The sequence below is a fragment of the Antechinus flavipes genome, chromosome 5 (assembly GCF_016432865.1).
Source record: "Antechinus flavipes isolate AdamAnt ecotype Samford, QLD, Australia chromosome 5, AdamAnt_v2, whole genome shotgun sequence".
Classification (NCBI taxonomy): Eukaryota; Metazoa; Chordata; class Mammalia; order Dasyuromorphia; family Dasyuridae; genus Antechinus; species Antechinus flavipes.
Genome location: NC_067402.1, coordinates 184,402,181 through 184,419,070, shown reverse-complemented (window position 1 = coordinate 184,419,070; position 16,890 = coordinate 184,402,181). Strand labels below are relative to the sequence as shown.

General features: G+C 34.8%; 2 protein-coding genes across 2 annotated transcripts; one reads left to right on the top strand and one right to left on the bottom strand.

Annotated features, from left to right (window-relative positions):
- Nucleotides 1-427: 427 nt before the first annotated feature.
- Nucleotides 428-9,556, top strand: LOC127539316 (keratin-associated protein 10-7-like). Its single transcript, XM_051963462.1, has 3 exons — nucleotides 428-543; nucleotides 1,962-2,014; nucleotides 8,039-9,556. Exon 3 carries the CDS (start codon nucleotides 8,063-8,065, stop codon nucleotides 9,257-9,259), a length of 1,197 nt encoding a protein of 398 aa, XP_051819422.1. The 5' UTR covers nucleotides 428-543; nucleotides 1,962-2,014; nucleotides 8,039-8,062; the 3' UTR covers nucleotides 9,260-9,556.
- On the bottom strand, nucleotides 1,938-6,233 carry SMCO3 (single-pass membrane protein with coiled-coil domains 3). The gene is made up of 2 exons (XM_051963463.1): nucleotides 5,881-6,233; nucleotides 1,938-4,020 (listed from the first exon to the last, which is right to left on the bottom strand). The coding sequence occupies exon 2, from the start codon at nucleotides 4,002-4,004 to the stop codon at nucleotides 3,327-3,329; it is 678 nt and encodes a 225-aa protein (XP_051819423.1). The 5' UTR covers nucleotides 4,005-4,020; nucleotides 5,881-6,233; the 3' UTR covers nucleotides 1,938-3,326.
- Nucleotides 9,557-16,890: the final 7,334 nt, after the last annotated feature.

Here is a 16,890-nt window from a genome sequence, read left to right as displayed (position 1 = left end):
ACCCTCTGACGAGCTGCTGAAATCAGCTAGGTTGGAATTCCAGATCACCCACAGCCGGTGTATGTGCCTGGCAAAGGCTACAGACTGATAATTCCATCGCAGTTCTAACATTTGTGGCTCTGCCAAGTCACAGCACCACCTTGCCTCAATTTGCAAAATCTGTCAAGTTTGTTTTTACGTTAGAATGCTTGGTTATCGAGGAATTTAATGCAAAACAAAAAATAAAAAAACAAAAACAAAAACAAAAAACCAAACCCCCAACAAAAAATCAGTTGCTATACTTCAGCACCGGAAATGATACACTGTAGTGACGACATAATGTTCACAAAGCGGTAAATACAAAATATGCCTACGTACAATGGGAGAGGGTAACACAAAGGGGGGTGGGGCAGAGGCTATACTTGCAGTCTATAAAAAGGGAAGAAACACTTCAGTCTGAAGTTTTAAGAGGCCGACATGGAGAGGACTCAAACTACAGGCATGGGGGCACAACTCATAAAAATGCAAAATGACCACAAGTTGAGTGTTTACAGGAAATTACAAGTAAGTTTGCCCAAAAGGAGATAAGTAAGGGAAGATGTAATTTGTATTTAATTAAGGCCTTTGGAAACCCAGAAGGGCTTGCGGGGTGTGGGGGGTTTGGATTTTGGTCAGAGTTACCAATTCTTAATAACACCAATATGAACTAGCATTTACATAGTGCTTAAGGATTTTATACAGTTATATATATATATATATTATGATATATATCATATATGTAACATATATGATACACACACACACACACACATATATATATATATATATATACAACACACACACATATATATACACACACAACAACCCTTTGAAAAGTGTCCATGGTCACACTACTAGAAAAGCTCTGAAGCAGCAATTGAATTTCAACTCTTCCTGATTTCACTCTCTACTACTCCTATTTAGTTGACTCCCTGAGCAGGAAATTGACTAGCTATATCCTTTAGGAATATCAATTTGGCATCTTTATAGAGGACAGTGCCTAGATAAGATATTGGGAGAAAGCAATTAGGAAGCAATTGCTTTTAATGGTCCAAGTGGAGAGTTGTTGAGGTCTTGGATCATTGCTTATTGTAGTGTGAATAGAAGGATCAGAGAACTTGAGAATGTATTACTGACAAGACTTAACAGCTAACTGCATATGTGAGTAATGGTAAAAGTCAAAGATTACGAAGCTTTGAACCTGAATGAATGGAAGAATTATAGTGCCCTTGACAGAAATAGAGAAATTAGAACTGAGTGTAGAAGGGGAGGGGAATTGTAGGGAGAAAGATAAATTCAGTTTTGAATACATTGGGGTTGAAAATGCGGGTGGGATAATCTAAGTGGAGATATCTTGATGGTAGTTTTGAGATGCCAGGACTGAAATTTCAGGGGAGAGATAAGAACTGAATATGTAGATTTGGGAGTCAAATATGTAGAGCAAGGGTCACTTTCCCAACTAGGTTTGTTGGCAAAGAGTAGTTTTAAAAATTGAATAAGAAGAAATGCTGAAATACTTGGGAAAACGTAAAATACAACGAAAATGTAAAATGGTAACTTTCTCTGCCCGTTGCTTAGTGGGATACTTCAGGGCCTCTATGAGGTCATTGTTTTTATCCCAGCAACTTAGGTATATTCTTTTATCTATATATAGTCTCTACCATTAGAAGCACCCTGACTTTCTTTTAACTCTATAACCTTTCCCAAATAACCAATGTGAATATAGAGGTAAAGATACATAGGATATATAATCATAAAATGTAAATTCTGGACACTTCCAGAATACTAGGTAAGTAGTTCAATTATGAAATGAACCAAGCCATCTTCTCAATTATATAAAAACATTTCTAAGTACTGGTGAGAAATTATTCTTGATGAACTGATTTTTTTTTAGATGTATAGATTATTTAATAACTAAATTTTTCTATTTGATTTGGTTTTAGCCTGAATTTTGAGTACCTTAGAAGAAGAATAATAACCAAGCCTCTAAAACCAGGTAAGTAGTTTTTTTTTTTAATTTTTAGAGACAGAAATTATATTTAGTCAACAGCATAAGCATATTATAGGAGAGAAAAATACATTTTGAAGTTGAAGTCTTTTTTGGTCTTTAGCTTTTTAATTGAGAACATTTTATTGTGATGTTTTGTTCATGTGAATTAAGCACTCAAATTATGTTCTCAAGTCAACTGTAAATCTACTTTTTAAGTGTAAGAATTGAAATGAAGACAGCATATTAAGTTAGATACTTATGAATTAGTGGGAAATGAGTTAGATATGCAGAATTAAATTTTCAACCATAAGCCTCCATCACATCTATATTGTCCTATTCTCAGAAAACTGAGTGTTAATGGCTTTAATGGCTTTCTTTTTTCCCCAGGTATGACAAATATAAAGATATTTTAAAAATATTATTCTCCATGTACATATATAGTAATACACCTAGTTTCATTTTCATTTAAATGATCTTTTTTTTTTTTTTTTTGGGTGAAGCTACATTTATTTTTATTTTTTTAAATTTTAATTTAATTTTATTTAATAATAACTTTATATTGACAGAATCCATGCCAGGGTAATTTTTTATAACATTATCCCTTGCACTCACTTATGTTTTGTAATCTCCTTTTCAAGCAAGGAATAGCTATTATGTCATCAAGATTATGACTATGTATATAAAATGCACCTCAAAATATTTATAACCTGTGTATATAATTCTTTTTGCTCTAGGAAACAAGACAAATAGAAGTTAATATCCCTAACAGTTCATTATTCTACCCAGACTGTAGTATCTTTCCAGGACATTTGTGTTGAGAATTCTACAATTAGTAGAAATTGCTGAAGGTTGCCACTTAATATCACTTCCATTCCTAGCTAGCATTCAAACCTTTTCAATCACTTCCAACTTTCAGAGTACAGTACTTAAGCTGATGGTTTATATCCCAAAAACCAAGGCCCAGGACTTAGTGAAATATATAGTATTAGAGATCTAAATGATTCCTGAAGCTACTGGCCTATTTCTCCATGACAGTTAGCCAAATTAGTGTGTAGACCACTCATTTAAGATTTTCTTCATTAAGTTTAGCCTGAGCTCGAGTATTGACCTAGTGAAATATAGTTTTAGAATCATGTTTCTAAGCTGGATACTTTGTCTCAGCAACTTAGAATTGTACCTTCTTTTCCTAGTTAATAGTCATCTTTCTATAATTCTGACACTGCTTGAATCTGAAACTATGGGAAATCAATGTAATCTAAAAATCTAAACTTAAATAGAAAAAAATAGAAATTGCAATTGCACATAAAATATAGATTGCTTATTTCAACCTGCATTTCAGAGTCTTGGTGACTTCCTTTATGGCATGATGGTATTTTTCTGAGGCAGATTTAAACTCCACCAGGTGTTGCTCATAACTTTTAATTGCTGCTTGAAGCTGGTTTCTCTCCACTGCCCCTAGGATAGCATGTAGAATCATATCTAATCCAAGTCTGAGAACAGCAACCCCAATACCACCAAGCAGAGATGCACCGATTTGGGCTAACAGAGTGACCAATTTGTTAATGATGACAGTTGTAATATTTGAGCAGATGAGTTTCACAGCTACTGTACTGGCAGTAGAAGTGGCTTCTCCCAGGATGACTGAAATAACCTTTTGCACAATTGCAATTTTTTCTGTTTCTCTTTCTCTTATGTCCTGAAGTTTTCTGTACAATGTTGGCTCCAATTTTTCTTTTAGCACATCATCAACCCTTTGTACTTCCTTTTGGATGTTCTTCATGGCTTTTATGATGATGTCGCAATTTTCCTTAATGTTGCCATTTTTTTTCATTTCTATGGATTCCAGTTTGCAGGCCAAATGCATATTCAGAACTCCACTCAATTCATTGGTGGCATCAAAGCTGTCTGATAAGCAATTAAGCAATTGCTGGTGGAGATTGTTCAGTTCTTGTCTTCTCTTTGAATTCTCTGGGTAGAAAAAATCACTCTGTGCCATCTTCCAAAATGGATCTCTGAAAAAGAAAAGTTTAATGTTTTCTAACAAGTTTAAAGTATTGGTACTTCAGTGGACTGAGAATAAATATTGTATATTGCATTTCATGGATAGCAAAATAACATTCTACTGCTTGAAAAACTTCCCCAGTAATTACAAGGAATGTGGGGCAAATGTGGAAAAGTGAGATGTATGACATAACTAATCATATCTAAAATTCATGCCTAATCCTTGCTGAGGGCAGTAACTAACTCACCAGACCCTGCCCCACAAAAGTATACCTTCTAAGGGGAGAGAAAGATGTATGTGTCCTTTATTTACATATATCAACATCTTATATGTATCGATATTTCAAAGAGACATAAAAAGGAATAGATAATGGGAGATAATCTGAAAGAGGAAGGCAATTAGAATCAGTGGAAGGAGTTATTCAGTTATTCAATCCACAAAAGGTGGGAGATGAACTGAGTTTCAAAATTAAAGAAACTTAAGAGGTGGAGATGAGTAGAGAGCATTCCAATAATGGGGGACACCCAGTGAGGTGGGGGGGTCATGGTGAGTAGTGTGGAGCCTTTGGTTCTCACAACAACATTAGGTATTATTATACCCACTCTATAGTTGAGGAAACTGAGGCAGACTGTGATTGTGACTCACCCTGGGTTACATAGCCAGTAAGTATTGTGAGGCAAGATTTTGAACATAGGTCTTCCTGGATCTAGGTCCAGAACTCTATTCAATGTGCCACCTGTCTCTAGGGCTGTTTCTACCTTCTGTAAGGATAGAAACTGTTTTTTTCTAATCTGTTTCTTCCCCACTACTTAGATCTAGCACAATATTTTGTTATGTAAAAGGCAATATTGTGCTAAATGCTGATGAAATAATATGAATAAGGCACAGTCACTATAAAAAGGTAACTCAGTACTAATGGCTAGTGTAAGGAAAGATGGCAGAATCTCAATAGTTTGCACACTGGCTCATTATTATGAATACTTATAATCTTGCTTATTTGGCTTTGGCAATATTGTACAAGGAGAAATACTTGATCATGTCTGCATTGTATAGTAAGTTGCACAATGCTCACAAATTACAGGAAGAATTCTATATTTCCCCATTCTTGGACAAGTCTGTAAAGGGTACCAAGTTATATATATTCATACTAATCTGAAGCTAGAGAGAATTGAGATCATTACATTTTATTATCCACATCAATGTGGAGCTATAGGAAAATGCCTTCAACATTGACCAATTAATGTTCTCATAATTGATTTTTAGAATCTATGTTGCTTTGAAGATAACAAAATTTGTATCTTTAGTCTTCATCATCATTTACAGAATGCCTATTGTAAATATTTATGAAATTGGGATAATAATTTTTACACTATCCCCTAATGTGTTTGTGAAGAAAGTATTCTTCATAAGCCGTAAAAGTACTATATAAACATGAAATTATACAGGGGGATGTATGAGAAGTGATAACTTCTTACCTATCTTAAGGCGCTTATAATCAATTTAGACACTGCGTTTTTAGGACACTTAAACACAACATACAAGTGAATTAAAGAACCTAAGGTTAATAATTGCACAAAGGAATATTTGTTGGTCCTGCAGATTAGTAAATACATCAAATAGAAACATTATAATCCAGGGTAATATGCACGTTCACACAATAGTTACTTAATCCCTTATACTTTCTCAGTTGCACATTTGCTTTTAAATTCTAACTTTAATTCTGCTACTCTTAGCAATACTAAATTTTACACTCTTCCTATCCCCAGAAACTTCCCTGGAAAGTGCCACAAGGCTCATTCTTTAGTAGATAAGATTGCTGTTCCTTGCCAAATGTTATAGTGAGATTTCAGCAGCATTAGTAATTGCCTACCTGTTTGAACTTCTGAGTTCTGTAGTCCCAGTGAATATTGAGAATTATGGGGCCTGTTTATTCATCTGGTTGTTTCTGGAATGTGATGACCCAAGTTTATTTTGTTTGTGGGGCTCTTCTGGGTCCTATTGCCTGCCTTGTAATATTTTTCTTTCTCAATAAGTTATTGTGCTATAATAATCACAAGACAAATAATATTCATTTTTGTTTGCTTTTCTGAATTTTATTTGTTGAAAAGTATTGTAGTTACACTGCAAAAAACAAAATCTCCTGATTAAACTCACTGGCAAAGTACACAAGAGATTGGCAAGGTATACAGATTTGAGGAATGATTTTATTTATTGTGTTGGGCTGAAATGGGGACATAATTTTTCATATATCAGGACTGGTCTGAAAAGACCACTCAATTAACGATCTCCAGTACTAATATTTCACTTTGTGTGTCATGCTGCTGCACCTATTTTATAGAGATTATACTATGTTGGGAAGTATTAATCAATAAAGATATTAAGCCCCTACTGTGTACCATACACTGAAATAAAAATTGGAGGATACAGAGACAAAATCAAAATGATTCTTCTCATGCATTCTAGTGGTAGAGAACAATACACATAAAAGTACATACTAAAAAGGTAGTATGAAGGCAGAGAAATGGAGGGGGGGAGGGGAGATAGCATTGAGGCTGGTGGGATAGTGTATGCAAAGAGAGAAGTGAGAGGTAATGTTCTGGGAAGAACAAGTAGGCCGGTATAATACTGGATATGGATATGGACAAAAATAAGGTAAACTACAAAGATTGGCTCCCAGGTGCTGGCTTTGAAGAATTAACCAAAGTTACTGTAACACTTTTATCATCTTAAACCTTATAGTCTTTTATCAGTACTTTTATTGCTTTACCAAACAATATTCTACTTTATCCAGATATTGCCAACCAAAGGCGTAGATTGAGAATAAAAATGAGAGACTATTTTTTTCCCTTTATATTGTTAGTCCCTAATATACCTTTATTTTAAGGTATTAAGATTTATTTCTTAATTAAGAATTATTTCTAACCCCTTTTTATATTCCCCAACTTGGGCTTCTCTACTTAATCTGTTGACATTTGCTTTGGTTGAGAGTTTTCTTTTTATATCCACTGACCATGGGCTGCCTCTAGTGGTAATGCATTTCCATTTGGGTAAGGGTCTTTAAGAAGCTTTGGACCATTTACTGGGAAAGTTGTAGGCTAGATGATCTCATTTAAGTTAGAGTAGCTTATGATACTACTTTTGAGTGTGCTTCTGCAGTACATGTATATCACCTTACATTGTTTCCATGAACAAATTTGGATCAAAGTTGAAAGGTCTTAAATGAAGACCCTAATCTAAACAATATTCCCCCTATCTTCCAAAAGGGTTATTCTGGTCATTCTAATCAATTCATCAACTTAACAGTATTGAATTTACTCTCTATCTCTTAAAACGTTTTATGATTTTTTCTTCATATATATTTACATTTTTGAGTTTGATCTATTCACTTATTAGATTATAAATCCTTTTAGGGTAGGATCAATATTTTCTTTGTATGTCCTAACAGATGATCCTAAGATACAGTGTTCTCCATACAGTGAATTAATGTTTACATTTACTTATATATCACTATTTCCTCTATTTGGTTTTTTTATTTCCAAAATAGAATTTAAATTTTTTTGATAAACTGAAGCCCATTAAGAAGTATAGTGTAATGAATAGTATAGGAATAAGAAATGTTGAATTTGAACTCTGAACAAATCTCTGCTATTTGAATCATTTACCTATTACTTCAGGGCCAGTTTCTTTACTTGTAAAAGTGGAATAATCTCTAAGGCTCCTTCTAGCTCAATTATTAAATTATTAAAACTACATTACTAAATGTAATGTGACTTATTCCATGTCACATAATACTTCATGTCAGAGCCCAATAGAACTCACATTTCCTGGTCAGTTCAGAGTTTAGTGTGATTTTATAACTCTTATCAGATATCTTCCAGCTAAAGGAGATCCAAGACTATTTAACTATGATCATCAGGAATTACAGTAAGGCTGTATAGAGTTTGACATAAGTATTTCTTAGTGCCTTAGAGAATTTTTTCCCTTATACTTTGGTTTTCCCCAATTTGGTTTCCTGATTTGTTTTTCAGTGCTGCCACTTCTTTTGGAAGATCATGTCATGTCAGATGTCAGAAAAGGATAAAGACAGGTGTATTCAGACTGGTAATACTTTCTACAATTGCTTACTAAAACTTAATTGTTCCATAAATAACTTTATTCAATTACTCACCAATTACCTGGGCTGCCAAATACCTTGTATCATTGTGAATGAAAGTGGAACAGTTAAGGATTATTTTGAAGAAGTAGTATGTTCTTTGAGAAGGGTCCAGTGTGATATTGACAGAGCTGAGAGCTGTTCTCAGTATTCGAAGATAAGTATGACCTCAGTGAAGGAGCCCTGTCTGAAGATAGAGCCCTGTCTGAAGATGGACCCCTGTCTGAAGATAGATCCCTGTCTGAAGATAGACCCCTGTATGAAGGTGGACTCCTGTCTGAAGATGGAATCCTGTCTGAAGCTGGACCCCTGTAGTCCTTGTAACCCCTGTTCCCCTTGTTCCCCTTGTCCCCCTTGTCCTCCCTGTTTGAAGCTGGACCCCTGTAACCCCTGTTCCCCCTGTATAAAGCTGGACCCCTGTAGCCCCTGTGTCCCCTGTATAAAGCTGGACCCCTGTAACCCCTGTAACCCCTGTAAACCCTGTCCTCCCTGTCCTCCTCTCTGTCCTCCCTGTCCCCCCTGTCTGAAGCTGGACCCCTGTAACCCCTGTTCCCCCTGTATAAAGCTGGACCCCTGTAACCCCTGTAACCCCTGTAAACCCTGTTCCCCTTGTCCTCCTCTCTGTCCCCCCTGTCCTCCTCTCTGTCCCCCCTGTCCCCCCTGTCTGAGTCCCTGTCTGAAGATAGACCCATGCCTGAAAAATGCAACAAAAAAATTGTGTGAAACAGCTATTTCTGACTGCGCCCAGCTGCCACTTATTCTTATGCTGAAAAATGTCAACTTCTTTGAATGTATGGAATGTGCGCTTTCGCAGCTGATGAAATCTTCAATTATGAGCCTACGTCTGACTGACTTACATAATCCCTGTGAACCACCCTGTTGTCCTAAACCTTCTTCAAGTTGCTGCCCAGCTTTAACACCTACAGATATCTTAGAGAAGTTGAGCAACCTGGTGGAATGTCAAACCTCCATGAATCCCTCATGTGCAGATAATCTCCAAGAAATTATCAAGACTATGGAACCTGTTGCAGACAAACTACAACAAGTCGCTAGGGCTATAGAAAACAATCTGGACTTACTAAAATGTACTAAGTAGCTCTACAATTAGTAAGTAGTAGAACTGCAGAGGACATGTTTTGCTTAGTAGAAGAGCAGTTCTCATCCAATGATTTCTCACCATAAAAAGCTAGGAAATACCTTTAGAATTGCAAGATTCGCAACTAAGGTGCTTAGATTTCAGGAAATCTAAGCCAGTTATTTTGAAGTATGAAGCTAGGCAGCTGTCAAACAGCAAATCATTTACTTCTCTTCTTGATTGTTTAAAACTCAAATAAAATTCCCTTTGGAGTGGCATCTGCATTAAAAAAAATATAAAAAATTTTTAAAAGACTTATTATTGCTGTATTTGACAATTTTTTTGAGCACCCAATTCCTATTTCCTTTAAAGCAAAACTTAACATTTTTGGTATTCAACTTTTGGGTAATTTACATTATAAATCTAAACTGGCAAGTATATAAGCTTTTATCATATATTGGCCAATACTTAGCAAGAAAACGTTAAGAAATCGTTAGGGATGATTAAGCTTGGAGCAGTGAAAACACCCCTCTCCCCTCAATCTACTAGTACTGGGTTACACATACCAATTTTTAACAGTGCCTAAGTTATTGCTCAAATTTTTTTTTCCCCAAAAAAAGTTACCAATTTGTAGGAACAATGTTTGGGTATGAGTTGGTCTATAGCTTTTTGAGGTCTCTGATTATCAGTCTGTGATTTTATTCCTCACCTCAAAACTTTGTAGCTTGATAAACACTTGGCCCAACTGGTAGGCACTATATTTTGTTTTTCTTAGTGCATAAAATATATATATATATATATATATATATTTATCACTGGTTATTCTCTTCATTTGAGAAATCCTGAATGTCTGGTTATGTTACCAAAACTTATTGCCTTTTGGTCACCTTTTTGATGATGGAATTTCTCAGAACTGTAGTATCTGATTCTTTAACTCTTAAGAATTATTATATTAAAAATCTTATTGGAACCTGCCAAGAGTTTACAACTAGCTGGCATACTCTTTTGGAGCCCAGGTTACCACCATATTACAATGAAGCATTTGTAGTGTTAGTGAAGGTTTCTTTCAATATAAATAAAAAATTTAATAAAGTGAACCTCATGTTAGACCAAGGAAATATCAAGTTGGTAGTATGGCATTACTTTTTAGAAATAATTCCTTTCAATGGTTACACTACTATATTAAACAGGTTGTTATAGAACTTATCAAAGTGGATATAGTACCACCATTTTATACATATAATAATTTCATATTCTGAAAAAGAAGAGGAAATTGCATTCCTATGCCACACATAAAAAGAGAAGCTAAGAAAGCAAGGATTGAGACTGCAAGGCTTTAAGTCAATTGAAATTCCACTCAGTTTGACTTACTATACTGAATTATCTTAGGGACTTATTGATGTCATTTAGAAAGCTTTGTATTCTGGTCCTTGCTGCAGTCAGCATGATGAAAGAACACTGACTCTGGAGCCAGAGAACTGGGTTTACATCCTATTTTTGATGAGCTAACTTAGGCAAATACCTGTCTTTCAGTTTAAGGGGAGGGTATTGGAGTAGATGGCTTATTGCTATCCCTTTTTAGCCACTTGTGGTGTTTTAAACATGTAAATTGCTACTAAATATTACCTTTACTAGAATTTCTAATAACTTATTTAGTCATTCTCCCAACTGCTGGATATAAAGGTTGTTTCCTATTTTCTGTTGTAAGAAATATTTTTCTATATCTTATATTTTTGAGATAGGGTCCCAATAGTAAAATTGCTATTGTGAGAAGGTGGGTATGAGTTTTGTGAATCAAATATATGTACTACATTGCTGTAAGATTTTTGGATGTGACTTTTCTTTGGGATGTTTAATGCAATGATTTCCCCCAATCAAAATCTTTTTTCCCCCTAAATATAGCTGTGCCAACTTAATGTTTGCTAAATTTCAATTTTATTTTTGTATGACTGACTTCCTGTCCATTAGTTAGGAATTCTCAACTTTTGATTATTTGGTTTTCCTCACTTTAAAAATCTAAGTATAAGTTGGTTTATCAGTTTAACTTCTTTATACTTCAGTGCACAATGAACCCCAACAGATAATATTATTTGAGAAGAACTGTGCAAAAAGATAAAAAGCTGTTTGGGGTGAGATCAGCATCTTGTCTTGAACAGAATACCAAATGATTATATGACTTAAATATAAAAGATTATATCATACAACAAAGTTTGAGGAAAATAGATGGCAAAATAATTATGGTAGGGATCATTAATCAAAAGATAAAAGAAATTACAAAATTATAAAACTGACAATTTTTATCATACTAAATTAAGGAGATTTTTTTAATAAGTAAAATACAGCTAAGATAAAAAAGGAAACTCTTTAATAGGGAGGAAGATCCTTTCATCAAATATGATACTTGTGAATCTTTCTTCCCATTGATAAACACATTTGTTCATTTTCCCTCATTCTGTCTTGAAGGCAGCAGCTCATTTCCAAATTCTTGTAAAATATGTATCCTATTTTGTAATTTACACCTATATTTTATTTACATTAAAATATTTTAATTGTAATTAGGTATTCTATATTATGAGTAAAATTCAAAAGTATACTGAGGCATATTTTCTTTGAGTAAGAGAACATTTTTTTTTTTTTAACATAAATGCAGCCAATTAAGAGAATGGGTCAGTGACTTCTTTGCTTTATACAAAAGACCCCAAATAGGGACAACTCCTCAAAACCTATAACAAGGGTAGATGGACGGAATAATATAATTGGTTATGGCATTGGCAATATTATGGGGATGAGGTCAGGATGATTGGTTACATCTTAGGCACAGCAGACAAATATGATTAGAAGTTGGAAATGAAGGACTGGCTACAACTCTCTCCTTCTCTTCTGGTCTAAGAAATGCTCATTGTTTGAGTCTACTTGCAAGGTTAAATATAGTGGACCCAGACTTCCTTGAAGAAGGTTAATAGTGGTGTACAGATTCTAAATCAAATTCTCCCTGGTGTCCACTCACACTCTGCAAAGAACAGATTTCTTTAAGGTAAGACTGATTAGCAAGAGAGCTGGACTTCTAAAGTTCACTCATTACATGCTGTCTGAATTTCTGCACTAAATTTAAAGACAAAAGAACCATGACTTAGGCAGTAATAGAAAAAAATCAAGTAACTATAAGAACAAAACATAAGATGTGGTCAGTTTCAAAATTACTGTTTATACATATCCCACTTATCTTGTACAATGTCAAATTTTGTTTGTCCCCTAGCTCCTTATGGACTAGGAATTACTGCATATTCTAGATGCAATCAAATGGTCAGTGTTCTACATTGTTTCACATACTTTATCAAAGGGGCTTACAGTATACACCATAGTTTGAAAGGAAGCGGAAGCTGGAAGTGGAAGCCAACAAATCTAAATGAAGCTGCCATGTTGGGAAGTGATTCTGGATTACAAAGCTGCTGACTTTCCCCTATAACCTACCTTCAATAAATATTTTTAGCTTTATAATGGAAAGAATGTTTTAGCATCTTGTAATTCTGGCTTCTGTTGCTTTAATACCTGTAGCAAGCCATTTTAATTCTCTGGGTCCTTTTAAAATGAGTTTGGACTAAAAGATTTTTAAATATTCGGATCTATAAGATATTTAAGGGAATTAATGTTGTTCAATCATGACATTCAATCTGACTTCATGATCCCACATGGGGTTTTCTTTAGCCAAGATACTGGAGTGGTTTCACATTTCTTTCTCCAACTCATTGTACAGATGAAGGAAACTGAAGCAAAAAGGGTTAAATATACCTGTTCAGGGTCACAGAATATCTAATGTCTGAATCTAGGTTTGAACTCAGGAAGATAAATATTTGAAGGACTGGCACTGTGCCATGTAGTGGTCCCTGGGAAAATTAGCATCTAAGACCAATAAATATTCTACTTACAGATGAACACCTGATAGATTGACCCAAATCATTAAACATCACACCATAAATGTATAAGGAATGAAGAGGAACTCAGACTTGGGAAGGTGCATGAATTAATGCCAAATAAAGGAGTGAATTTAGGGGGAAAATATACTCAACCATTAACAAGTATAAAAATACTCAATCATGGTCAGAGAAAATAAGAGAATTTACTTCCTTCTTTAAAGGGAGGTGAAAGAAACTTCGGATATATGGGTATGATGGCATCATGCAGTTGATTTGTGGATCAAGGGTTATAGTGTAGGTTGTATATTGAGAATGAATAGGAGATAAGATTTAAGGAAATGACCAAGAGGACCTCAGACAAAGCCTTTGGGGATAACCTGTAGTAAAGAGTGGCTTTCATAGGTAAAGAATCTTTGAAGACTGAGGAAGAAAGCTGAATTACAGAGGAGGAGAACCAGCAGAAAAGTGATTAGATTGTGCAATTAAAAGACCTTTGGTAATTTTGGAGAGAGAATCAGTTGAATGATGAGGTTAGAAAACCAGGTTGCAGAAAGTTTAGAAAAGAGTGAAAGGAAAATGACATGGTGATGCTTAGTGTACTGATTCTTTTCTCAAGGAGTTTAGCTAAGAAACATAGCGTGCTAGGCATGCTAATGAAAGTTTTTAAAGAATGTTTATAGGCAACAGGAAGGAGCCAGTAGATCGGGTGAAATTGAGGATAAAAGAATAGGAATGTCTGTTTCTAGAGAAGATAGGAGGGAATGTGTAACCAAGAGTGAGATGGGGTTGATCCACCTTCTCAGGAAAAAAAGCCTTTTCAGCTGAGACAGGAGAGTAGACAGAAGGGAGCTCCTGACAAAAAAAACCTTGATTATTTTGATGTGTTAAAGATTCTAAGCAGAAAGGTTATATGGAGGGGTTGCACTGGGACGTTTGGAATAGCCACTATTGAGAATGGGATAGTGAGTCAATTAGGAGTAGGATTGTCTTTTTTTGGTGAGGTTTCAGTTGACATTTCATTACAAATTTGTAGTGACCACAGTCAGTATAGTAGGAATAACCCAGGGTTGAAATTTGGCAAAATATAATAGGTGATAGCATAAAGTAGCTGGGCTTGAGATAGAGAAGGGATGACAAGGTAGCAAGATAGCCAGTGATGTCCTTGAAAAGAACTGAAAGGTAGAAGGAAAAGAAGTCATAAGACAAAGAACATGGTTAGACTGTCTTAAGGTAGGGGAAAGGTTAAATGATAAGACAATAGATAAAAGTATTTAATCAATATTTTCATTCCATAAGCAAGAGTATAAATACAAAATAGCTTATATTTTAAAAATGACTATTTCATGAAAACCCTGTAGAAACATGTAGCCTACTTGTGGTTCATGGCCAGCCTCTGAGAATAACTGATTTTAGGCATAGAGTTTAAAACAAGACCTCAGAGACCATCTATTTCAACTCTCTCATTTTACATATGTGGAACAGATCCATTAAGATTAAATGATTTGCTAAAGAATGAAGCTTTCTATTGGACTCAAATCCAATCTTTTCAACTCCAAATCTATTGCACTTTCTATTAACAGTGTCAAATTCAAATAGAAATGGGGATTGCTGAATCATACATGCAGATCCCTGTGGACACGTTGACTTAGAAAGCCACATGTTAGCATTATCTGCATTCTATTATATTTTAACTTATTTTCTTAAGTATTTCCCAATTACATTTTAATCTAGTTTCATACTGAGGAGACTTGTAGCTGGGATATAGCTATGGGCTGTATTTCTGGTATAGCTATGGGCTGTATTTCTGGTATACCTGCATTAAGACATAACCTGTAGGGAAGCTGTCATACTTTTTAGTTAATCTTGCTTATACTTATATACATTTTTGTATGTCTATGATATTAGAACAGGGCTTTTAAAACTTTTTCCACTTGGAACCCTTTGTGAAATTTTTACATGACCCTGGTACATCATAATAGTGATCATAGTAATCATAATTTCATGTAATTAGTAATAGTAATAGTAATAGTAAATTATACATTTTTGTATGTCTATGATATTATAGCAGGGCTTTTAAAACTTTTTTCATTTGTAACCCTTTGTGAAATTTTTACATGACCCTGGTACATCATAATAGTGATCATAGTAATCATAATTTCATGTAATTAGTAATAGTAATAGTAAATCATAATTTCATGATCCTCACATTCAGTTATTAGACCCTATATGGGGTCATGAACCACAATTTAAGAAATTGGGATTTTAAAGAATTACATATTTAAAGAATCTCCATTTCTTTTGTTTAGCAAATATTAAATTGGCACAGCTATATTTAGGGGGAAAAAGATTTTGATTGGGCAAATCAAATGTATTTTGTTTGCATTAAAAAGAACTATTTACATCAGACTTTGGAGCAAAGGGTCATGTTATATTTTTCTGTCACTACTAATTATATTAGTGAAATACAGTTGTCTTTAGCATAACCTAGGCATCATCAAACAATCATTTTGAGGCCTACTAGGAGACCCAACTTTGTAGAGGGTCGGAACTCTGGAAAATTATATTTGAAACGAGGTGTTAACTCAGTGGAATTGATGAGATAATGGGTCTCTAGTGCACATATATCTAGTATGATATGATGATATAATCACTCTGTTTTGATATGATATAATCACTCTAGATTGGCTTATACTCAGTATACTGTAATAATATAATTTTAATAGGATATTTAAGGGCTGAGAGAACTGGGGCCAAAGTCAGACTCAGACTGAGACTGGTTGAGACTGTCAGACTGTCAGACTGCTGAAGGAGACTGGGTCAGACTATGACAGACACAATCTATGAAGGAGACAATAAAGACTTTGGACTCTATTCTTGTCCATCCTCATGATGACTATGCTGCTGAGACCAAGGCCCTTCAGAAGGACCTCCAGAAAGCTAGCCCGAACATTACATACACAACTTGGTCCTTCTTTTTTTGAAATCTTCTTGTGACAGGACTCTAATTTTTATTGTGTCTAAAATGGAAGAGAAAATTCCATATTAAGAAATAAGCAACCAGGAAATTTTAAACCAAGAAAAGCCCTGCGAGTCAGTAAAAGACAACACTAATTCCATGAATTTTTTTTCCAGAAATGTACTTAACAATCTTTCAATTGTATAAAACATGAAAATCAAATCTTCATTCTTATGATTCAAATGGCACAGCCCACAGAAGTTGTTATGAGCCAACAGAATTTTGGAATAGTTTTCCTTTTTCCTTTTCTTTTCCTTTCCTCTCCCTTTCCCTTTCTTCCTTCTTTGTTTCCTTCTCTTCTTTCCTCTCCTTCTCTCCTTCCTATTTCTTTATTCCTTTCTTTTTTGCTGTTAAAAAATCGACAAGTCAGCAACACCCCTTTAAGATTTTATTAGTTTCCCAAGTCTCCAGAATAGTGTGACTCTTTCATGCTAGCTGAAATGAACAAAGGAATGAATGAAAATGGGGAGTACTTACTACTTGACAAGTACTTGGATTAGCTAGCACTAGAAATACAAATGCAAAAATAAAAGATTCTGTCCCCCAGTGTTTATATTTTAGCAAGGGGAGATAGCACTCCCAGAAGCAGTTAGGTGCTTGCCTTGGTGGTACTTTGTTGGGCCTGGGATCAAGAAGATCTGAGTTCAAATCAGCCTCAGATATATAGTAGGTATATTATAGTGGGTTAAATTAATTAAAAACACTTAACCCAGTTTGCCTCA